At 44.7% G+C, this 25,320-nt stretch overlaps 1 protein-coding gene across 5 annotated transcripts in view; it reads right to left on the bottom strand.

Moving 5' to 3' along the window:
- The window catches only part of PLCB1 (phospholipase C beta 1), a 702,230-nt gene that overhangs the window by 190,252 nt on the left and 486,658 nt on the right, over window positions 1-25,320 (bottom strand). For all 5 annotated transcript variants that reach the window (XM_063125314.1, XM_063125315.1, XM_063125318.1 and 2 more), the window contains 2 exons: window positions 17,915-18,072; window positions 1,491-1,573 (listed from right to left, as the gene is read on the bottom strand). In XM_063125314.1, the coding sequence (XP_062981384.1) occupies window positions 1,491-1,573; window positions 17,915-18,072 (241 nt within the window). The remainder of the gene's footprint in view (window positions 1-1,490; window positions 1,574-17,914; window positions 18,073-25,320) is intronic.

Here is a 25,320-nt window from a genome sequence, read left to right as displayed (position 1 = left end):
ATGAGTGAAGATACAGTCAGAAAAGATATTTGAGGAAAGGGGAGAATGTAACATACAGAGTATAGCAAAACCTACAAAAGTAGGAGTGAGTGAAGTTAATTTCAGATACATTGAATCTCTCACTTGTTCTTTATGTCAGTGATTTTAACATTAAGATGTTATGTAGAACAGATTTGTCTTAAATGTGTGCTGTAAAATCAGACATGTGACCAAAATATGGTCACATTCGGGTGGGCATGCCCCCTTGGTACTGGACATGCCCCCTTGGGGGCGACCATGTTGTCCTCCTTTTTGGTTTCCAAAATATGGTCACCCTACTACAGCTCCTCCTTCTTCCGCACAGGGTCATGATGTCAGTTAGCCCTGGGGGATGGGTCCAACTGGAGCAAGACCTGATGGTCTCCGCCTGCTCCTGTCTCCCTCGTTGCTTCTAGTAATCCTTCGAGTCAAGATGACTCGAAGGATTACTAGAACCCCCAGTAAAAAGATTCTGGTTACAGGTTTCCAAAATGGGATGAAAATTAAAAGTTATTCATTTCGATGCAGAATGCGCCAATATTCAAAATAAGTTTTGTCCCCAAACTATAAATCCAAAACTTACCCAAAATAATAACATACATACATCTCAAAGGATGGATATTCAGCGTGAATAGCATTGTTCCAGGTTTGCCTGTGTCTTGATTCAGGCATTTCAGTGACAGTTTCTACAAATGCACCAGTTCCTTAGGGGAAACTTATTCATACATTCTGAAGTGCTTGAAAGCTGTTTGAACACACATTGGGTTGTATGCAAGTCCCATTTATTTCATGTATGAGAACTTAGTTTCAGATAGTTTTTAAACTGGATTTGTCCAGTTTATGCCTTTCGGACAGAACATGGACTTGGAGACAAACTGAGGTTGACGTCCATACATTTCTGAGCTTACAATGTGATTTACAGACACACACACTCAAATTTGTTTGACAGCAAGTATACATTTGACAAATGTGCATAAAAAAAGGACTTTTGGAAAATACACAAGAAAAAATGCATACTTTTGAAAAATGTGCACATATATGCTTTAATCAATACAAGAATGCACACCTTTCAAAAATGTGCAAGACTGATGTGTACATATGGAAAAATATGCACAGCAACACAGAAGAATTTTCGTAGGAAAAGAAAAGAAAAGTTTGCCATCTGATATGACTTGAGCTGGAATGAGCCTGGAGGTGGAATTTGGAGAACTTCAGCAAGCTCAAGTTTTCCTGATTCACTCATTCCTAGTTCTACTCTAAGTAGGACTAATATTAGCTACAACCCATTTGCTGCCATGCAAACAAATGTTCCTCCATGAAGCGAAAGTGTGTCCAAACCATGTCTGCCACACTTTAGAACATCTGTCTTTATCCTTTGCTGAAAACTATGATAATTAAATAGTCTCAATACTCCACATCCCTTACAATAATTATTACAATGTATCCTTTATGGAAATATTTCAGTTACTTACGAATCCACATGATTTTCAAAAGAGAGGAGAATCGGGAAAGGAGATGTCTTAAATGCACATTCAGCAATAGCTTCTATTACTTCCTAGGGGGGGGAAAGCAATAATAACAGGCATTGAGAATGTGGGGTGGGGTAAAAAAAAAAACATTTCTCTTTCTGATAAAAATGATTTAACTCACAAACGAAAGTGGTTTGATGACTTCTCACAAATACACCCAGATTTCTGCGTTCTAAATAACTCTGAAGGACTAAGATAGTTCCGCTAGCAATAAGTTAGCCTCAGCTTGATTTGTTTTCTAATCTTCAAACCTGCTTAGATGTTCTCTCAGTTCTACATATGGGAGAACAAACGGCAGCTTACACTTAGAATTCTGTCTTTGTAGGGCACAACTGTATGCCTAAAGCTATGGCTTTTATCGATTATTTTGCATAATTAAAATAGTTGTGCATTGCCTGATGGCATTTTCAGCATCTCAAAAGGTCTCCTTTCAATACAGTTCTGTCACTTAAGTTAACACATTACAAGCTCGTGTCTGATGTAGGTAGATGACAAAAAGGAATGTTTACACAGTGGGTCAGTTTGCACAACCAAAATAAGCTTATTTTGGCTGATTTAAATCATGGCATGTACCAGATGTGTGCCAGGTGTGATTTCTATAATCACCACCCAGGTGTGACTTGTCATGTCAGCCAAGCCCAAGTAGCAGGGCTTGTTGGAGAGGGGAAACCCATGAGCCATGGGGTTATTTGAGGACTGCTCCCCCTCAAACAAAAGACTCTGCTTGGGTTCGAATGGCATGACGAACTGCACCCAGGTGGGTAATTGGGCAAACGGCACCCGTACCTTATTGTCATCATGCGAACCAGGTCAGAGTCCGTCAAAGGTCAATGTTTAGAACTTTTCCTAAAGGCTACCTCTATCTTTGACTAGGGTTGACATCTGTTTATCTAATAGAGTCATCCAAACCCTCCTCGCCTTCCAGCTATCCCACATGATTCAGAATGTTGTCGGTTCAGGCTGTTTGGTTATTCTGAACTGGTCCGTCACTTTGACTTGGCCTACAGTTCCACCAGATGGGTAGCTGGGGACTTGACAAAAAGAATATGAATAGTTCTCAATAGCTATGGATGTTTTTTCTCAATGGGCAGTTTGCTTATTTATTTCTCTAGAAAGTATTTGGGTTCCCCCTCCACTCAATGAGTGCTTGAGGTAATGTATAATAAAAGTACAAAGGTTAAAATTATAAAAACGCAGAAGTCTAAAACATGTTTTAAAACCAGAGATTAAATGTAACCACAGAGAAAGGCATTACCATTAAAAGCTTGATGGAACAATACTGTCTTCACCAGCCAATTAAAAGACACTAAGGAGGAGGCTAGCCTATTTTCCCTGGGGGGCTGCGTTCCATAGCTAAGGGGCTGATACACAAATAGCCTGTTAGGAGTGCCCGCCAACCTCTCCTCTCTAGGAAGTATAACATGCAATAAGGCCTCAGACGATGAATGCAATTTTTGGGCTGGTTCATAGGGGAGGAGATGGTCCCTGGCCCCAAGCCATTTAGGGCTTTTTAGGAAAGGACCAGCACCTTGAATTGAGCTCAGAAACAAACTGGAAGTGAAAACAGTGGGTGTGAAAACAGTCAGTCCAAGAATCCGATGCAGGGTTTGTGGCTGTGTTGTCTGTTTAGCAGCGTCTACTTGCCTCCACTCTGTTCTGCTTTTGCATCTGTAAATAAAGCAAATTGTACAAAGACACCATAGCTCTGCAGCTATGTGTTGCATTGCTTCAGTAATTTTCACCCTCAAGGAAGTGGGAATCACATAACAGTTCTGATACAGAAAATGGCTTCTTCCTTCCCAAGGAGTGGCTTAACCTGTATTGCTGTACAGAAGGCAGGCATTCTATTTTTCAGGATGGCAGGAGATTGATACTATTAATTTATTCACATCTGGGAACGTGGCGATTTCCCTGTAGGGTGTGATGAGGAAACAGCAACTGTATTCATTGTGGGAAATTTTCAACAGCTCAACTTAGATAGGAAGGTATGTATATTCTCCACATCTTCCTTTTTGGATGTTTTTAAAATGTGTTATAAGCCACCTTGGAGACCTATTGACTAAGAGACAGGACCGAAATGTAACAAAAAAGTGATAAAACCAAAAAAATGATACCATACAATTCCAAAATGTTATATTATATAAGAGCTTCCAGTGTATATGTTTCTAAGATATTCTCTGTATATAACTTCACTTCTGTGTTACAATAATTATTTCCCATCTCAGAATTGTTAGCATCTGCTGACAGCCTAAGAGGGGAGGACAGAGAATTAAATACATCATTTCTTGTGGTGGGGGAGAGCTTAGATGAGCTGCCAGAGTGGAGGTGGCCAATTGAGAGACAGAGATGGTTGAGGCCTCCTTGAAAGAGGACCGTGTTCTGGTTTTATTTACGTCTCTGGCATAATTGTTAATCCATCTCTCTAGAGCCATTGAAGTAAAAGGAGTGATAGGAGTGCACATTCTAATGGGACAACTGAGAGTCCCAGAAAAGGATAGTTACCTGTTCACTATCTCCTTGACCAGTGAGACATTCCATGGGCGGTGCATCCTGAGGTTTGGCTTCCTTCTGAAGGAGCCATCACTTTAGATTTGAGGCATTTTGTAATATTATGATTAACTTATAAATAGAACATGAGTGGAGCTTGTAAGGGATGGGTGAATGGAATTGGGAATGGCCTGTCTTTTAACATGTTAATTTTATTGTTATGGTTCATAGGAAAAGGGAGATAAGCGGCCCAGCTGCATGGGGGAGACTGGTGAAGCCAGGAACCGCTTGAGGCATGTCCACCCGGCCTTGAGAGACATTAACATCTCAGGCGGAGGTGTGAAAGATCTACGTATGAAAAGCCAAGGGGAGGGGGAAGGAGTTGGAGAAAAGGAACTATAAAATATACTTTGTGGGGGGAGTTCGGCGCGGCTGGCTGACTCCAAGGCTGGGTGATGTATGAACGGTAGTTTTTAGTTTTCTGGCTTGCTTTTTCTGGGTTCTTCTATATATGCACGTTTTAATAGTTTTAGTATGCTAATCCCATGTAACCTACCCGTTTCCAAACAAATAGTCTTAAACCTCCAAATTGTGAGCTGTGAGCGTTTGTTCTGGGGATCTGTCCAAGGGCCGGCTTTTGCTGGTGCGTGCTTCCTTTACATGGTGGGCAGCGCTGGGATTCGACACAGATCTGGAGGAACGAGACGCTGGTAGGAAAAGGGAGAGTGACGAAGCATAGGTTTGAACCCAGATCAAGCAAGGTCGAATAGGCCAGCCAAGGATGTCTCAGAATCGAGGAGCAGAAGCTCCAGGAGTAGAGTTGTTGGGGGCGACCTCTCAGGAGGGAGCGAAGGGGGAGTCCAGTCCGGCCACTGTCAAGTGGGGGATGCAGGGGACACCCGGCTCCGAGGAGAGGGCCCAGAGGCGACATGCTGCGCAGCTCTGGACGCCAGGCGAGGAGCGGGAGAGGGCATGGTTCGAGGTTCAACCGAAGATTTCATTTCCCACGGTGATGATGGAAGGAGACACCTCGAGCGTGCAGGGCTTGCACCCTCAAGGAACACCGCTGCTACAGACCCCTCGTCCGCAGGGAACGGCGGACGGAAACGGCCCGGGGCGTGAGGGCCGAAGGGGAGAGTGAGGAAAGGAAGGTGCAGCGCATGTATACTGAATGCTTGGAGCTGATGTCCTGCCACCTGAGGATCGTGGAGAGGGAGAGAGGGGGAGCGCCAGGGCAGCGGTTCGACCGACAGGCCTTCCCGATGTACCATGAGGGAGACGATGTGGGAGCCTTTCTGGCACTCTTTGAAGATGCGTGCGATGAGCTGGGAGTCTTGGAGAACCAGAGGATGAGTCTATTGTGGCCACAAGTCACTGGAACTTTGAGAGAAATGATAGCCACCATCCCACGGGAGTTACGCCACGACTATACGCATTTCAAGACTATAGCCAAAGAGCAGTTTGCACTCACGGCAGAACATTGCCGGCAAAAGTTTCGACAGCTGACCAGAAACCCCAAAGAGACATTCGCTGCTTTCGCTACTCGTATGATGACGGCTATGGAGGCTTGGATGGATGCGGAGGGGGTTAAAGACCTGAAAGGAGCCAAGGACCTGGTGGCCAAGGAACAGCTCTATTGGCAGTTCCCAGAAAAGTACGATGCTTGGGTAGGAGAGAAGAACCCCTCGACTCTGATGGAAGCAGCGAAGATGGCAGACCGTCTGCAGGCATTCGAGCGGAAGGGAGCCGGAGGGACCCCGCGGCCTATGGAGAAGAGCCAGGAGAGACGTCCTGGAGGAGTGTCAGGGGAAAAGAAGGTGGCGTGGCCTGGAAAGGAGCGCCGGGAGAAAGGGAATGCACCAGGCGGCACGGCGGCGACTGGGCCCCAGGCGAGTGGGGGGTGCTTCTACTGCAAGGAGCCAGGGCACCTGAAGAGAGAGTGTCCCAAGCTGGCAGCCAAGCACACGGGAGGAAGTGGTGGTCCGACCCCTCGGCCGGTGGTCTGGGCGGCGGCGGCCCCACCAGAACCGACATCTCCAGTGTCTAACTGGAGCGACGACAGCGAAGGAGAAGTGGCTGACCTGGAGTGGGAGTACATGCGCACCGAACCCGCCGGAGTGGCGCAAGCAATTCCCCAGGGAATCCCAGCTCCGCGACGGCTGTCTCCGTGCGGTTGGTGACCCTGGCCCAGCTCCAGTGGAGTCGCAGGAAATTCTGTGAGTGTGTGGTGGTCGATGGGAGGCTGGTTCGGGCTCAAAGAGATACCGGCGCGGACCTTAGCAGTGCCCACGTAGGTCTGCTTAAGCCAGGACAAAACTTGTGGGTCGAACCGTAACTGTGACCCCGTATGGGGCGCCTCCGTTCAAGGCACCGCTGGCTCGAGTGAACATTGAATATCGGGGGTGGAAGTGAGTTATCCTCACGCATACGGAAGGGCCAGCCTTCCTTTTGGGTAACGACTTATGTTTTAAAGTTACCCAGCTCGCTGTGACGACCCGGAGGAAGGCAGCCCAACAGAAGGAAGAACTGGGGGGGAAGATCTAGCGGGCCCTTTAACAGAACCTTCCAATACCGAATCTTCCAAAGAGGGAGGGGAAGGTAGGAACCCCGACCCCACAGGCTTGGACACGCCGGAGTTTCGCCAAGAGTTACAGCTGGATCCCACTCTACAGGAGTGTCGGGAAGTGGCGGGTGGCCCGACGGAAGGGAGAGGGAAAGTGGGGACGGCTGTGTTCACTTGGGAACGGGGAAGGCTCTACAGACAGTTCTCGCCCAAAGGAGGAGGGGAGGTGGAAAGGAAACAGCTGGTGGTGCCCCAGTCCTCACGGGGGAAGGTGTTGGAACCAGCCCATGAGTTGCTGTGGGGGGGGACATTTGGGAATTCGCTGAACGCTGGAACGAGTGAGCTGGGACTTTTATTGGCCCAGTGTTGCCCAAGAGGTGTGGGATTTTTGTTCCTCGTGCGACACCTGCCAGCGAGTCGGGTTCCCTAAAGATCATCCAAAGGCCCCCCTCCGGCCATCGCCCATTACAGAGGTACCGTTTGAAAAAATGGGGGTGGATATATTGGGACCCTTTAGCCCAGCCACCCAGTCGGGGAAGAAGTACACCCTGACGTTGGTAGATTATGCCACCTGGTACGTGGAAGCAGTGCCCCTCGCGGTGATTTCCACCCCACAATTGGCGAAAGCCATGATGATGATTTTTACCAGAGTGGGGGTCCCCAAGGTGTTGGTCCACGATCTGGGAGGAGGATTTATGTCTCAATTGCTGAAAGAGTTATGGAAGCTAGCCGGAGTGCAACAGTGCACCTCCGCAGCCTATCATCATGAGGGAAATGGGCTGGTGGAATGATTCAACCAGACTTTGGGGAGGATGTTGAAAGCATATGCCACAAAACATGCAACGGATTGGGATCAGGCCCTGCCCTACCTTCTCTTTGTGGCACGGGATGCTAAAAGTGATAGCTTGGGGTTCTCAGCCAATGAATTGGTTTTCGGGCAGGAGCTAAGAGGCCCATTAAAATTATTATGAGAGGGTTGGGAAGGACGGACTGCTCCTACTCCAGTCTCAGTGGTGGCCTATATGCAAAATTTACAAAATTTATTGCGAGAGGTGGGGGAGGCCGCCCAAGAGAATTTGGCTCAGGCGCAGCAAATCCAGAAGAGATGGTACGATAGGACGGCAAGGCAGCGGGTGTTCCAGGAGGGGGACAAGGTGTTGGTGTTGAAACCGCTGAAGCCGGAAAAGCTGGTGGTTTGGTGGGAGGGCCCATTGGTGGTAGAAAAGAAGCTAAATGAAGTTAAATATTTGCTAAGGGACCCCGACCGCCAGCGCTGTGCCAAGGTATATCATGTAAACATGATGAAACCGTTCCTCGAGCGAGGGGTGCGTGTGTGCCAAGTGGGGAAGGGGGATCCCCTGGATGAGGAGGCAGGGTTAGACGTCTTGGCTAACTATCAGGGAAAGGAGGGACTAGCAGACGTTCAGGTCCCGGAGGAACTGACCCCCCAGCAGAGGAAGCAGTTAAAGAGGTGTTTAGGAAAGTTCGAAGATTTGTTTTCGGGGTTGCCAGGGTGGACGTCGCTGACCACGCATTCCATTGACACAGGAAAGCATCCGCCAATTCAGTCCCCACCTCATCGGCTGAATGGAAAGCAGTTAGAGATAGTGAATAGAGAGATTGAGGAAATGCTGGCCATGGGAGTAATTAAGAAAAGCCAAAGCCCATGGTCCTCGCCTCTCGTGCTCGTGGCTAAAAAGGATGGGTCGGTCCGTTTTTGCGTGGACTTAAACAGTGTCTCCACAGTGGCGGCTTACCCCATGCCCCGCACGGATGACCTAATAGAAACACTTGGGAAAGCCAAATTCATCTCCACGCTTGATTTGACCAAGTGATATGGGCAAGTGCCCCTAGATGAGGATGCAGCTTTGAAGTCTGCCTTTTCCACCCCCAGGGGGGACTATCAGTTCATGGTACTTCCATTCGGGCTCTCGAATGCACCGGGGAGCTTTCAAAAACTTATGGACCGGGTTCTGGAGGGGCTGGGGGCTTTTTCGTGTGTTTACCTGGATGACATGGCGGTGTTCAGTGACACCTGGGAGCAGCACTTATTGCATTTATCCCAGGTGTTAAGCAGGCTACGGGAGGCCGGGTTAACCGTAAAGGCCTCCAAGTGTCAGTTTGGGAGGGGGGAGGTAACCTATCTGGCCCATAGAGTGGGGCAGGGAGCGTTAAAACCTATGGAGGTCAAAGTAGAGGCAATCCAACAATGGCCCGTTTCCCGGACTAAGAAACAGGTCCAGTCCTTCCTGGGACTGGCAGGGTACTATTGGAGGTTTGTCCCTAATTTTAGCCAGCTAGTAGCCCCCTTGACCGAGCTATGCCGAAAGAGACAACCGATACGAGTGCAGTGGATGGAAGCGTGTCAGCGGGCGTTTGAAGGGTTAAAGGGAAAGCTGAAACAGGCCCCAGTCCTCCGAGCGCCCAATTTCGATCGGCCGTTCGTAGTTCAAACGGATGCCTCGGAGGCAGGTTTAGGAGCGGTACTGCTGCAAGAAGGTGAGGGGGGACAGCTGCAGCCCGTGGCATTCATCAGTAAGAAGCTTTTGCCTCGAGAAAGAGCCCTAGCTACCATTGAAAACGAATGCCTGGCTATAGTATGGGCAGTGGGGAAACTACGCCCGTACCTGTGGGGGCACCCGTTTCAGATTCAAACCAATAACTCCCCGCTTTGCTGGCTAGCCCGGGTAAAAAACACCAACCAGAAACTGCTGCGGTGGAGCCTGGCACTACAAGATTTCGATTTTACCATTTCCCATATAAAAGGCAAAGAGAATGTTGTGGCAGATGGACTGTCTCAGAGCTTCAGCCGAGAGGGGGGGAGCGGGAATCAAGAGGATAAACCCCTGCCCCTGCGTGGGCACAAAAGAGAGAATAAAGCACAGGGGTCAATGTGTAAAAAATTAAAACAAGGTATGGGTAGGATGGAATTTTTTAGAAATTCCATCTTATTATTATTATTATTATTATTTATTTATATAGCACCATCAATGTACATGGTGCTGTACAGAGTAAAACAGTAAATAGCAAGACTCTGCCGCATAGGCTTAAATCTTAAGGGGGGAGATGTAAGGGATGGGTGAATGGAACTGAGAATGGCCTGTCTTTTAACGTGTTAATTTTATTGTTATGGTTCATAGGAAAAGGGAGATAAGCGGCCCAGCTGCATGGAGGAGACTGGTGAAGCCAGGAACCACTTTGAGGCATGTCCGCCCGGCCTTGAGAGACATTAACATCTCAGGCGGAGGTGTGAAAGATCTACGTATGAAAAGCCAAGGGGAGGGGGAAGGAGTTGGAGAAAAGAAACTATAAAATATACTTTGTGGGGGGAGTTCGGCGCGGCTGGCTGACTCCAAGGCTGGGTGATGTATGAACGGTAGTTTTTAGTTTTCTGGCTTGCTTTTTCTGGGTTCTTCTATATATGCATGTTTTAATAGTTTTAGTATGCTAATCCCATGTAACCTATCCGCTTCCAAATAAATGGTCTTAAACCTCCAAATTGTGAGCTGTGAGTGTTTGTTCTGGGGATCTGTGCTAAATCCAGTCCAAGGGCCGGCTTTTGCTGGTGCGTGCTTCCTTTACAGAGCTAAATGGCTTAGGCACCACTTTGTAGCAGATCCATTGTGCCCTCAGCAGAGAGCCACTTGCACCCCCCCCCAAAAAAAGCTGGCTTTAGCTTTCAGCTTACTCTCTTTTTGCTTCTCTCTGTACGTCGAAGGAATACAGTTGTGGGGCGGAACTCAAAGGGCTTTCGTTGGCTCTGCCTCCAGACTCCATTCCATCTTCCACCAGCTGTCCTACCTCACTGCATAATGAGTCAGGCCAGCTGGCAGAATTCTCATATTTTTTGCGTAAAACAAACAAAACAAAAACTCTGCAAATTACAGCCGCAACTTGCACCAATTTGCACAATCTGCGCAAATGGTGCCCATGGGCGCCACATCCAATGTGTACAAATGGCATCTGTGGGTGCCACATTGGGGAAATGAAGATTTTAGGGGGGGAAATTAAGTTCCTGGATTTTGGAGTGAAAGCTTGTGGCTCAGCGTGGAAATGCAAGCCCAGCTGGGGGCTACGGAGAAATCCAATGAGCCGGATTTCCCCACGACAGCCATCTTTAACTACAGCTTCAGCCTCATTGTTCCAAAGGTGACTGCTCCTGTTCTCTATTCCAAACCCCGCCCACTTCTATTGTTCTCTCATATATACATGAAGACCACTTCCTTTGGATACATCACTGTGTCATTACCCCACAGTTCTGTTCCTTTAGGTATGTCTGGCTTTGTATGTCTAGTGAGTGCAGAATGTTGGACTGAGTGGGAGTGGCTGATGATGCTGTGAAAGGGGGGAGGAGTATAAATGTGGGTTAGTTGGTTGGTTGGGAGTGGGCAGTGTCAGTGAAGATTGTCAGTGGTGTGGAGAGTGAAAGGAGATAAGATTTTGAGAGACTTAAGATTACTGTTGTTATTATTAAAACTAGTAGATTAAGTAGGTTAACTTGAATTTGAAGTAACTAAGGTCTGTTAAACAAAAATAAACATTTAATTTTGTTTTGTTACCTCAAGCCATGTGTCTGCTTGGCTTTATCACCTGCTCTACAGTCACTATCATAAACACGTTATATATATCCTTCAGCTTATTACATACACAGTAAAACCTTTTCAGATTCTAGCCTTTACCCTCTCACATGAGGGAAAGGTTGTGTTTTACCCTACCCTCGGGTTGTTCAAGTGGTGGTGCTTGGCTTGAGGAGGGTTTGTGTGTGACAAGGCCTGGTGCGTGAGGCCTGTGTCATGACAATCACCATTTCTAGTTCTCCACTCCATTAAGGAACTATCAAAATGAGCATTAACCTTCTTTTGCTAGGCCAGCGTTCAGAATTATACTAAACAGTGGGAGGGAACTATGGAATGGTATGGGGTGGTACAAGAAGAAATTTGTAGGAGACATATTCAAGGTGGCTCAGCTTCAGACTAATGGTGTGAGGTAGGCTTGGATTAAGTTTGAAGCTTCCAGTGCCTGCAAACATATTGGGGGTACCCAATATGCTGCTGCACCCCCACTGTTTCTATTGCACGAGTGGGACCCACTGCAAGTAGAACAGGAACCAGTGCTTCTGACAGGAAGCTTGGAAAAGAGAGGAAACGTTCATTTCCAGAATTGGACAGGTCAGCGAAAATCCCTTCTGTAAATTCTGCTGACCTAGCCCATCCCAAGAATGAGTATTTCCGATTGCTGCAGAATTTGCTAGCTTTTCGTCACATCACTGGTGGATCCAGCTAGCATGGGGACAGCACTGGACACAGGCTATTGCTATGGACCTACCTAAATCCAGAAAGGGAAGAAAAAGATCAAGTTCTAAAAAAAATCCAGATTGTGGCCATTTTATTTATTTATTTATTTTGAATTGACTAGATAAAATACAGAACTCTCCTTGTATTTTACAAGGAAAACATCAGGGGGTGGAAATAAATTCCTGGCTCTTCAGATCTCAACTTCCCATATTATCTCAGTTATGAAATAAGTAAAGAATCAGGAGAAGCAACATGTATTATAGTGAGATAGCATTAGGTTTGTATCTCTGCATATGTCAAGTCTAGTTGTCACAAAAAATAATAATACCCTAAGTGAATGCCTATTGCATGGGTGGCCATGGTCAACGTGTGTGCTGATGAATGACCATGCACTCAACAACCACTAATTGATTCACACACCCTATGATATGTTATTTCTCTGCCATTTTGCTGCTTCTGTATCAGTGTGTGTTGTCAAGCAGAAAAGCAAAGTGGCAGAGAAATAACATGTTTTTGAAGTAATATTTATGCCAGTGACATCAGAAGTGTAATGGGCTGAGTCAAAATATCCTGATATTCTCCGAGAGAAATGGGTTTTAAAAAAATCAGAGAGGGGCAAGTCCACAAATTTGTGCTGGAAAAAAATAATAAATAAATAAAATGACGACATATAAAATGCCTGAGGCTTGTTGGCATTATTTTTTCAGGAGCACTATGACCGTGTTCAGATGACACGCTAAGCTACAGTGGTTAAGCATTTTGAGCAAAACATTGTGGCTTAGCGTGTCATGTGAACCATGATTTAGCGTGCTGTGTAAACCGTTACGAACTAGGGATGGGTTGAAAATCTGCCAGAGCCTGCAAGCTCGCTGGCTGCCAGGCACTCAGCCCTCTTGGGCCCTGGCGAACACGGCTGGCAGATTTCTGCCCCATGGTTCCTTTGTTGAAACGGGGGTGCTAGTCCATCCCGGAGTGGCAGGAAATGCACAATTTCCCCAGCCTTGAGGAAATTGCATTAGTCCTCCCTGCCCTGCCAATGGGGGTCTTAAACCCCCTAAGGCTTTTGCACCCATCGATGCCTTGAAGAGCCTCTTAATTTTTGCATTAAGAGGCCCTTTCCGTCCCCAATTGGCACGGGAAGTAGTAGTAGAAGGGTTTCCCCTTTCCACTCTAATGATGGCCGCCATTAGAAGAGAAGAGAAACGCCCTTTTCCTCCTCCCCTGCACCCATCAGGGCATCTTAACCTAAGCATTAAAAGGCTCTTTTGAGCAGTGATGGGTGCGGGAGGCAGGTAAGGGTACTTTCCAGGCCTTCAGAAAGTGCACAGATTCCACTGGGCACACCGTTAGTGTGGCTGGGAGAATGTGCGCACTTTCCGGAGGAACAGAAAACTTTCCCGTGCCTGTGTTAAGAGGCCCTTTCAGGCCTGGATGGGCATGTGGGGAGGGAGGGAAAATGCATGTCCCAAGGCTCCAGAAAGTGTGCAATTCCCCCAGCACTCTAATAGCGTGCCATAGGGATTGTGCACTTTCCAGAAGCCTTGGATGCATGCAATGCTGAGCACTCGCTGGACTGCCTCAGCCAGGAGAGGGCCGGCCGGGCAGCATTCAGTGAGGCTGCAAGCTCCAGTATTCCTAACTATCGTGGCTATACAACCATAGTTTAAACATGCTCACTAACCATTTGCTGCAAAAGGGTTAGTGGACTAATTATTATTATTATTATTATTATTATTATTATTATTATTATTATTATTATTATTTTATATAGCACCATCAATGTACATGGTGCTGTACAGAGTAAAACAGTAAATAGCAAGACCCTGCCGCATAGGCTTACATTCTAATAAAACCATAATAAAACAATAAGGAGGGGAAGAGAAAGCAGGCAGGCACAGGGTAGGGTAAACAGGCACTGGGTAGGGTAAACTAACCATAGCTTAGCATGCCACCTGAACGGGGCCATTGAATCAATGACATATAAGCATTTTAAAGTACAAGTATGCTAAATTAAAACGCTAAACTACTCAGTAAATGTGGACCTAGTGATGAACATGTGATTATTTATTTATTTAAATTTACATCCCACAAACCTTCAGCACATAAGTACTAGGATTAACAAGGGAAGATAATATTACTTAAACAACTAGCTAAATAGCAGATAAAACATGATCTATGTTCTGTTTCCTCAGAAATTTTATATAACGCTGTTGTTTGTCATGTTTGAGGGCTTTGTTTTGTTTTAATTTGCTGTGGTTGTTAATCTTTTCCATTAAACAGATGTTAAAATTTAACCTCATTGTTCCAAATAATTGTTTAGTATAATTGTTTTTATTACTGTACTCCATAAATGCTTTTGAAATGTGGAGATATATTTGATGTTGCGAATGTAATGCTGGTTTCATTTGCACATGATGCTAATTCATAGTTTGGTGTAACTTCGATAGGCAGAAATGAACCTGAGCAAAGAGCCTTGCTCAACGATCCTCCCTCTCCTCCAGCACAAAATAAACAAGAATTCAGTTTTGCTTTAGCAGATTCCTGGATTGTCGTTTCATGCAAACCAAGAATTGTTCAAAATAAAGTCTAATACATTAAAAAAAATCCTGCAAAACAATCCAGGGTTTGTAGATGGTTTGTTTAGCAACTGACTAGAGTTAATTTTAAATTACAATTCTTGGTTCTCCTGCCATGACAAGCCAAGAATCTGCAAATAAGAAACTCAATCCTAGTTTATTCCTTTTCCTGGCCAATGTGTGTGGGGGGGGGGGGGAAGGGGAGGGAGGAACACCATGTAAGCTTGGTGGTTTGCTTGGTCTCCTTTCTGCTCATGCATGTATCCGTAACCTATGATTTACCGTTATGTGGGAGCCTCCCATTGTTGTCATGTATAATCCTCATTGTTAGGGATGTTGTGGGTGCCTGACTGAGTTCAGGAATCCAAGTGACTCCCCCCTGTTCACCCCTCAGACCTGGTCGGGTGCCCGCAATGCATTTGCAGGCCCATGGGTCGAGCACCCATGCAGTCTGACAAGTGCCTGGCAGCCGTCCACCTTCGTCTGGAGCCTCCATTGCACACAACAATGGAAGCTCTGGAAATGACATAATTTCCCCTGCTGTGAAAATGGGCCCTTTACGACTGCCATTTATGTAACGGGGGAAATGTGCAATTTTTGGAGTCTTCTATGTGTGCAGCAATGGAGTCTCTGAAAATTGCACATTTCCCCCGTTGCAAGCCCCCATTGATGCAAGTGTAATTTCGGGAGACTCCATTGTTGCACACAATGAAATCTCCCGACGGGGGTAGACAGGTTCGTGACACCGTTGGACGCTCACCAAGTCACAGAAGAAGCTTGTGCAGCACTGCAAATGGTTGTGGCGGAGGCGGCGCCAGCGTCTGACAAATCAGACCCGGTGAGTCCGCCCTCCCCTGCTCTTGTAAGACTTATATTTATGAATTCAGTTTAGCACCCCAATTTAGCTTTCCAGGAGTTTTTCTGATTAAAAAGTCACTGAGAAAGATTCATGTCAAAACGTGTTGGGGCAAATTATACGTCGTAAGACATTTTTATTTCTTTGAACACCAGTTGCAATCTCGCCTCTATTTTTTATTATTATTATTATTTTACTTTGCTTCTTTTTCTTCTGCAACTCCATGGCACTTACTACAATGAATCTCTCCTCTATTTGGAAAATTTTATGAAAACGAAAGAAGGACTGAAATAGTATACAAGTAAATACATATTTTTTTAAATATTATGTTTTTTAAGGAATCATCTATTTGTCTACGATCGAGGGAATCATGGACGGGACGTGCATTTTAATTCTGCAGCTAGCACCATAGCCAAACTATGGTTTGCCAGTAATAAAACAGGAATGCTTCTGCCCTGAGATCCTTGTGATATAAAGGGGGGGGGGATACAAAATGTCTTAGTAAAATATGTTCATTAAATACTTCTTACTTAAAATTACTGGTAATTTTCAAATCTCTACAATAGTGTCTCCAGACAGAAAGTAGACTATTTTGTTGTTGATTTATGTCAAAATAAAGTACAAACTCATTTTACCACATCTCCCACTTCTGGATTTTTTTCCATAATCAGGGCTTATATTCTACACTAAAGTATGCCTGTTTTATCCTTCACGTATTCTAGTGAGTACATATGCCTCTTAAAATGTCAGGACAAAGAGGAGTTAGTGATATTAATGACCTTGGGCAGATTTTGCTGATGGTGGCAAAGCAGAAAGCAAGATATCTGTGACTTGAACAACATCAAGGCATGACTCCTCTTATGTTCTTATTTAGAATTTGAACTTATGCAGTCAGATGAACACACTACTACGTTCAGTGGAGCTTACATGTACACACACACACACACACAGAGAGAAAGTGCTAGAGTGTCATGATGAGCTCCTGAACTTTAAATATACCAGTACACCATTGCTGTTGCACAGCTGCTTACGTTCCCTTCAATTCTGGAAGAAGTGGCATTTCTATCAAAGGAGAGTCTACGCCACGCAGTTATCCCGGGATCAGGTCAGGAGCATCCCTGTGCATCCACATGAAGCACATGGGATCCTGGGGGCAACCAAGGACAGGCAGAAACTTTCCCGTCATAACTGCGACCTCAGTTATCCTGATTTTCCCCACGGTCTTGGGAAGATCCCGAGCTACGCGGGGGTGTGGATGCCTGTCCCGGCTTCTTCCCACCTCCTATGGCTTTCAAACCAGGCATGGAGCTGTTGGGGGGGGGGCTCCATGCCCTTTTTGGTGGGGGGCCAGCAATTTCACCATCCTTAGGATGGTGGTGGTGGGGTTGGCCATGGAATTTTTTAAAAAGAAAATTTACCTTTTCCCCCGGATCAGGGGGAAAGCAGGTAAGTCCGCGATCCTCCCTCCCCTCCCACTACACACTTAGGGGTAAATGAGCCCTAAGTGGCTTTCTTTAGATTAGTCAAGGGTGATAGTACCATATTGAGCACAGTGACTCTTTGACATTAAATATATAGGGGGAGGAGGTTAGGCGATGAAGGGCTTCTCTACATTAAAATAAAGCATGCTGCCTTACTGGATCTATTTGTATTCACTTTTTTCTCCTGGATGTGATTGGTGTCAATACACATGCAGCCATGTGGTATGAAATTGAATACTTCCTGTTCCATGGGCTCAATTGACTTTACTGAGACAGCGCCATCTGGTGGCATAATTATAGCGCAATGCCGAGATTACACATTGGGAGATGGTGTGATTTCCTGGATGTTCCTACATTATATCTGGGGGCTAATCATGAGTGTGTTATAAATTGTTCATTTAGAGAAGCTCAAAACATTTAATATTCATCTCATGGATCCATTTGTGACCTTAGTGCTGTCCATTCCCACATCCCTATAAACCCACTTCATTGTTGCTACACTTACAGTTTTCATTTATTTAAAGGGTGTGCATGGACCTCCTTCCTGTGATTCCTAAAGAAAAGAGATGTACATGTGTGCCCCCCCTCCACATCCTGTGCATGGCAAGGTAATTCAATTACTCAAGTTCCCCAGGATTGTATATTGAACTGAAAGGTTCACCTTGTGTTTCTAACACATGCCATACAGTACTCTTGGATACATTCCCATATTTCCCTCTCCACCTTAGAATCATAGAATAGTAGAGTTGGAAGGGGCCTATAAGGCCATCAAGTCCAACTCCCTTCTCATTGCAGGAATCCACCCTAAAACATCCCTGACAGATGGCTGTCCAGCTGCCTCTTGAATGCCTCTAGTGTGGAGAGCCCACAACCTCCCTAGATAACTGGTTCCATTGTTGTACTGCTCTAACAGTCAGGAAGTTTTTCCTGATGTCCAGCCAGAATTTGGCTTCCTGTAACTTGAACCTTATGTTCTCTATACCAATCCCTGCCACAGGCACACACATCGCAACCAAAGTGCATAGTTTAGCCAATACAGTCATCGCTACAGGTATTTCATTCTGAAAATCAGTTTTCACTTAATCACATAAGGGCACCCTACAAAAGTACCTTAAAGGATATTTCAGTTGTCATGGTGAATCCATGTGTAATGACTGGCTCTTCTTCAGCTGTTCGGCCTTTCCAGCAGTCCAGCTCAACACAGCGGCAGCCAGACAATAGCACTTGGCGATACATCTCTACGGAAGAGTTACCAGCCAGCTGTCCAGCTGCAACAACATAATAAAGAGCATGAAACAAGGGAACACATTATGGGCATATGCACTAAGTGCACACAATCTAAGAATAATGAAAGCTGACATCAGGGGTCCTCAACCTTTTGGGGACAATGGGCACATTTGGAATGTTGAGTCAGTGTCGTGAGAGCTTTCACAAAAATGGCTGTCATGGTCACAGAACACATATTTTCTAGAAGGCAAACTGGTGAGGCCAAGAGAAAAGTAACTTGCTGGTGATCACCAAGGGAACTGTGTTGGAAACTTCAGGCTTACATCACCCATTACCCCAGTGGTAAGAAACAAGATGACAAATTTCTTTAAGATGCATATTCTTTAAGATCATATTGTAGCTGGTGTTGAATGTTTCTGTATTTTTAAAATGCCAAGAAATATGTATGACAGCTGTTACATTTCTTGAGATAACTTCAAAGTATAAATAAACAGGCTGAGAGAACTGCACACCTTAAGTGAAGAATTATGGGTACTATGAATTGTCTTGAAAGAGTTTAACTTCTGAAAAATGTGATCAGACTCACATCATTTAAAGTTCATGGAAGATAGTTGTGACAGAAAAACCTTTTCTGTCAAAGAAAATATTACAGTTTAGCACAAAGAAGAAGAAAAAACCCTGCAGTCTCTTGTACTCCTGATGGCACCTTAGGCCTCAGAGATGAGCCTTGACAATTTACTAAAGTGTTCACAGAATTTTATGTGACACACTTTACTTCTACTTAACGATTTCATAATGATAGATTACACACCCATTGGGCCCAATCCAGCCAGTGAACCACTTTTAAGTCTCATTGATTTTAATGGGAGAGACTTAACTACATACCCAACAACATAATCCTATATGTCTACTCGAATTTAAGTCCCATTGATTTCAATGGGGCGACCGACAGGTAAGAAGGTATACAGTATGATTGCAGCATTAAGTTTAGCTGGATTGGATGTGTTGGTGATGATTTTGATGATGATGATGATGATGATGAAGAAGAAGAAGAAGAAGAACAAGAACAAGAACAACAACAATAACAACAACAACTTAGAAATAAATGCCAACCTATCTGGGGAACTACAAGGACTGGAACAAACCCAAACCTATTTTTGGCTGTATTGTGCTTCTTTCAATCAATCAATTCTAGGATTGCAGTATGACCAACTATGAGATGAACATGATGGCCCCAGGGAGAGATTTCATCTCTCTGATGAATGTAATGTGCCAAGGGTTAAAAGATGGCTTCTCTGCCAAAGGGTGGCTACATGCCAGATTTGCATTCCTTAATGGTGGACATCACGTCCTAGCAGACAAAGGGAAAAACTTTTGACCAATAGAGCATCGAATGTAATCTATGACTCATTGAGATTGTGCACCTTAACTTGAAAATTGAATGTAACTTAACTTGCTAATCCAGAACTGACCAATAGAAGGGTTAGAAAGAGACTAACACCCTCTTGTAGTCAGGGCATATATATACTGTGAGATTCCTTTGTTCTGGGCGCCTCCATTTTATGGAACCGGAGAGCGCCCCCATACTGCAGCATCGGAAGTAAATGGATTAATTGTATTCTCCATCCTCGTGTGTTTGATTGGCTATTAACACGCTGGGGAAGTGGGCCTTTAAATCCCTGGTTAAGGGACAACAAACATTAGTTGACTGAAGTTAGCTAAACAGTTAATTGTTGCTTCTTCCCTTTCTCTTATACATATCTCCAATCAATCAATCAATAGACAGGTAGATGATAGATATATGGTTGGGGAACAAGTTATGTTTGAGTTCACTAAGATTCTCTGAACATCAACTCAATGCTCGTCTCTCCTCAATTTGCACTTGTGTTCGCGATCGCTGAATTGCACAAAATGAACCTAAAAGTTGCCCCCAAAATCTCAAATTTGGGGAAATTTTCAAAGTCGTGCATATTTTCCCCATAGACTAATGCATGAAAAGGATGAATTTTTAAAGTTGTGCAATTGCGAATTCTATTCTCGACAAAATTTGCATAGTTTTCAAACGTGAGCACTTGTATGAGAATTTACAAACATTTTCGGCTAACGCATTCTTTTGCTCGACCTCATGTTGGCATTGCGGACATTGTTTGCATGTTTTGCGAGCAGAAACAAAATCTTCATACATCTAGATATAGATATAAAATTGATATATCAAAATGATAAAGTAACTTCACTGTTGTATTTCTTAAATGTGTTGTATTGATAGATTATTTGGTTTGTATTGTTTTAGGGAAATACAAGCAGTCACATATATCTTTATCACTATATTATTCATTTGTCTACTGCATTTTTATCCCTTTTTCAGACAATTATTGTCTCCCAACACAGCTCATATCAATCCTGCCATCAGGATTGCAAACTAAAAAGTCAAGACACACAAGGGAAGGGAATTGGAAGGAAAAGAAAAATCCGTTTTTCAAGGCCAGAACAAGCTGGTGAGCTATAAGTGGACATTTAAATGCATTGCAGCCCAGGCTGATCTTCCCTTGCTGTTGTTCTTGCTTGAATAGCAATTGGTGGCTCTCATTCCTTTAGCCAATAGATGGGTCCAGAGCATTCTGTCCTCTTAACTTCTGAAGTCCCAGGGCAACTGGCAGTTGATACCAAGAGTTCTTTCTGACAGGGAGGGGGAAGTGAGCTCCCTGCAACTGCTTCTACTCTGGCCAATGGATGGGGTGGGTTGGTCTCCCCCCTCCCATGCCCCCAGCTTGGTGTCTTTCCTGCCGAGCAGGGAGTGCAGCCTCCCCGTGGCTCCATGTGCCCTGGCCTGTCTATGTACATATCTAGCTAAAATAGATCCAGGAGATCTAGTCCCCACTTGGCCATGGAAACCCACTGGGTGACTTTAGGCCAGTCACAGACTCTTAGCCCAAACTACCTCACAGGGTTGTTGTTGTTGTGAGGATATCATGGAGAGGAGGAGGATTATGTAAGCTGCCTTGGGTTCCTGGGAGGAAAAAGGCAGGATATAAATGTAATAAATAAATAAATAAAATGTAAAAAATCAAAAAGGATTCTGCACAATACATTTCCTTCATACTCTCTGTGGTTTAAATAATAAACCTTGGAAAAGAGAACCAAAAATACCTGCTAAAGCATGTAAGGTTTTTGAAAATACCCAGAATGCTGTTGATTGTATTGATTTGCACCATTTAAGGGGGGGAGGGGAGGGTTGGTTCAAATGTATCCATCAAATTTTAGAAAGCCACCAATGTGAAAAGAATAATGCTTGCTTCGAAATGAAAGATGTCTGCACTTCCATATTCTTTGTCTTTTGGGGGGCTTTAGCCTGTTTTTCTTTTGTACACGGGAGGGAGTGGACAGAGAAGGAGGCAGACAGTCAGCAGCCCTCCTTGCTTGAAGGAAGCCCCCACGTGTTTTAGTTCCCTGAGCTTCAGCATCGGTACACCAGGATCTTACAATAAGTAAGATCTCCTCCTACTTGCTTTGGACTCAACAGTGGGATCTCTGAGAAAATATGCCAATAATGAGATGAACACACATGGATCAACCACATCGGTGGGAAGCTTGGTAGGCAAGAGCCTAAGGGTCAAGGTTGCTTCGTGTGTTTGGGCCCCACATTTATGTACTGGAGCATATCCTTTAGGTAAGCAGGGCCAGAGTCTGGAGCTGAGTCTGCTTGTCCTTGGATGTAAAGAGGAAAAAGAGATGGATGCCCTGGTGGCCTAGTGCTGAGGCCCCAGGGACACTGTAGTCACCCCTTATATGCCCAGGTACTTTCTTCTTGGCCATCTCCATTCTGGTGTCTGCTGCATTCAAAGGCTACCTCCTGGTCTCTTTTTCTTCCAGGCCTCTTGCTAGCATCTCTCTCCTCTCCTCTCCTCTCCATGGGGGGAATCTTTAACTCCTTTCCAGAGCATGCAGGGATGCCTGTGCATCAGCACCAGGGCACATCTGGCATGCATCCATGCAAGCATCCTGCCACAGAGCCACAAAGAGGACACCAGCAAAGTGGTTCCCCAGAGGTGGCCACTTTAATGGGATGAACACAGAGCTCTGGCCTGGATGAGTTCTGGATGAAGCTTCCATAGACAGAGCTTTAGCAATAGGACTTTCCTACACACCTCCTTCAGACTTTAATAATAATAATAAAAAAGTCACACATGGTCACATTAATTGGAAAACTATCATCTGTCATTGTGGATATTTTGGGCTTCTGAAATCCTTGACCTCCACAGCCCTTTCCTAAATCACCACATGCACTATTTATAGCAAGAGACAGACTTGGTTTCATTCTGTGCTGAACTGCCTCAACCCTCTTCGGAAGGATTGCCAGAAAGGGTGAGAAAGTCATCCGTTTCTATCAGTATTTAATCCCCTGTCTCTCAGCGGAGGGCATTCAATCTGGATGCAAAAGAGCGCAGCACGTTTGAGTGGGTTTTGATGACTGATGCTCTCCCAAGAAATATAACAGAGCACATGCTCAATCAGATGAGTCTAACGTGTTTTATGACACTGACTGAATTCAAAACAAATGTCCCTAAACAAATCCTGCCAGAGATTAATTGCGAAATGCAGGTAGGAACAAAAACTCAGAGAGGAGAAGGCATCAACATTTGCTAGGAAACAGTTGATTGAAACAACCTGTTTCAGGTGTAAAAGTAAAACTTTAGGGAGTACTCTCTGAATACTTCGTTTATCCAAATATCTCTATGCCAACTTTCTAAACAACAACAACAACAAATAAGCATTCAAGACAGCTTATAAAATCATTAAAACAAGGAATATATGAAAGTATCTCAAGTACTATATAATCCTTTCATGGAGTGGTGCCCTTGGGCTGTCTCCTACGCACGCTGGTCTCCTTGAAGTACCAAGCCCAAAACACAGAAGGAACCAACCAACTAACTGTACTGTGGAGGATTTGCAATATGTATGCATAGTCTTGATGCACACCCAATTCACATTATGGTGATAGTACCACTTGCTTATGTACCTTATTATACCCTATATCAAAATGCCATGTCCCAGATCGCTAAGTTTTAGGAAGACCTAAAGAAGGTAGTGCACATGGTGGTAACTTCAAGGCTTGACTTCTGCAATGCGCTCTACATAAGGCTACCTTTCTGCCTAGTCCAGAAACTTCAATTAGTCCAAAATATGGCAGCCAGGCTGGTCACTGGTACACCTAGGGGTGACCACATTACACCAATTTTAAAATCTCTTCACTGGCTGCCAATTAGTTTCCAGGGGAAGTATAAAGTGTTGGTTATTACCTTTAAAGCCCTACATGGTTTGAGTCCAGGCTACCTGTGGGATCGCCTTCTCCCATACAATCCGCCCTGCACACTCAGGTCCTCCGGGAAGAATCTACTTCGGTCAACCAAAACTAGTCTGGTGGGTATTACCCAGAGGACCTTCTCATATGCTGCTTCCAGACTGTGGAACGGCCTGTCAGAGGAGATTCGTCAACTTGACAGAGTTTTAGCATTTAAAAAAGCAATAAAGGCTGATCTATTCCAGCATGCCTATCCAGTGAAATTTTAGAATGTTTTTAGGGTGTTTTTAGGATGTTTTAATCATGTATGCTATGTTTTTAATCAGTTTTTAATGTGTTCTATATTCACTGTTGTTCCCCGTCTCAATCCAAGTGGAGAGGCGGGTAAGAAATATATTATTATTATTATTATTATTATTATTATTATTATTATTATACATATGGAATTTTGAAAATGACATGAGGTATGTGATTTATTACAGTGGAGGTCATAAACTGTATTCAACATCAACAGAAGTGGCAACAAAGACCACCAATGCTAGGTGAGGTATTCTGTCTTTACCCCCCAACATTGTAACAGGAACGGGGGAAGCAGGTATCAAATAATTGCACATTATAGCCTTTCCCAACCTTGGGTCCCAGATGGGGTTAACCTAAAATTCCCATCTGCCCTAGCCAATATAGTCAATGGCCGGGGATGATGGGAGTTATATTTCAAGAACATCTGGGCACTCAGGGTTAGATAAGTTTCATATAGAGGTTTACTTCCACAGAATGGGGTAGGATGTATCACTTCATATGGAGGAGATGGGTTCACATATAACACTCCATACGAAAACATTCCCTGCACATAGAAAACTAAGGAATCAAAGAGAAGATGAAGCTAGAACTCTGCTCTCTGATATGCTCCTCTTGTGTGTGTAAACAGAATTTTGTGTGTGGAGGGTTTTGTGGGGTGGGTGGGAGGTGAAGTATGGAGGAGCATTCAATTATGTGAGCCCCTATCTGCAGTCCAAAGAGGGACACATAAATATCATGGGTTAGGCAATTCCTTCAAGCACTCATAAAAGCTTGAGGGCTTTTGCAGATAGTTGAAAAAACACCTTTCCAAGTCCTGCTGTCTGCCCTGCACCAGAGGTGCAGAATCATAACTCTGCCTAATAAATCCACTGAGACATTGTGTCTCCATAGATTTGAACAGGCAAAGCTAAAGATGCCGCAGCTCCAAAAATGGCTTATGTGGGGCAAAAACCCCTCAATCTGCTCCTGAAGATCATCTTGGCCCAAATGTCATGCCTAGCCTGAAGTGGTAAAGCCCAGACATGGGTCACAACCCACAGTGAGAGCTAGGACTGGGTTTATTAGTTTGCCAGGAGGCCAAAGAAGGAGGCTTGGAGAATTTCATGTACTAACTGCACCGTGAAAGAGATGCTTAGATACCCATCAACATCCTGGGAAAATATAAGAAATCGTTGGCACAAAGTTGGGTAACGAAAGCAATAAATAAATAAATGCCTGAATGTAAGCTAAATTGTTCTTGCATTGTTGTATATATTGAAAGGACAGAGCAGGAGTGACTAAGAATTAGAGGGGGGGGGGCCTCTTCTTACATAAGGGGAATTTGTAGCTTGCCAAAACAAAAGGAAAAAGGAGTCTTGTAGTTCAAGTAAAACTCTGATTTTGGGGTGTTGGATGTTGGCAGGGAGCAAATCTGAAGAATACTGAGAGATACAGGATATTTCCCATCAGGCCCAATTTCAGGTTACATTAGAGGAGTCAACAAACACTGAACAGGACTTGGGTGAGATACTTACAGAAGGTTACCGAGTTGCTACCCCATATACTAAACGTAAGAACCTAAGAAGTGCCCTGACGCTGGATCAGACCAAGGGTCCATCTTTACCAGCACTCTGTTCACACAGTGGCCAACCAGCCATCGGCCAGGCATGAACAAGCAGGACATGGTGCAACAGCACCCTCCCACCCATGT

Source organism: Elgaria multicarinata, chromosome 4 (genome assembly GCF_023053635.1).
Source record: "Elgaria multicarinata webbii isolate HBS135686 ecotype San Diego chromosome 4, rElgMul1.1.pri, whole genome shotgun sequence".
Lineage (NCBI taxonomy): Eukaryota > Metazoa > Chordata > Lepidosauria > Squamata > Anguidae > Elgaria > Elgaria multicarinata.
This window is presented reverse-complemented; position numbering and strand designations above follow the sequence as displayed.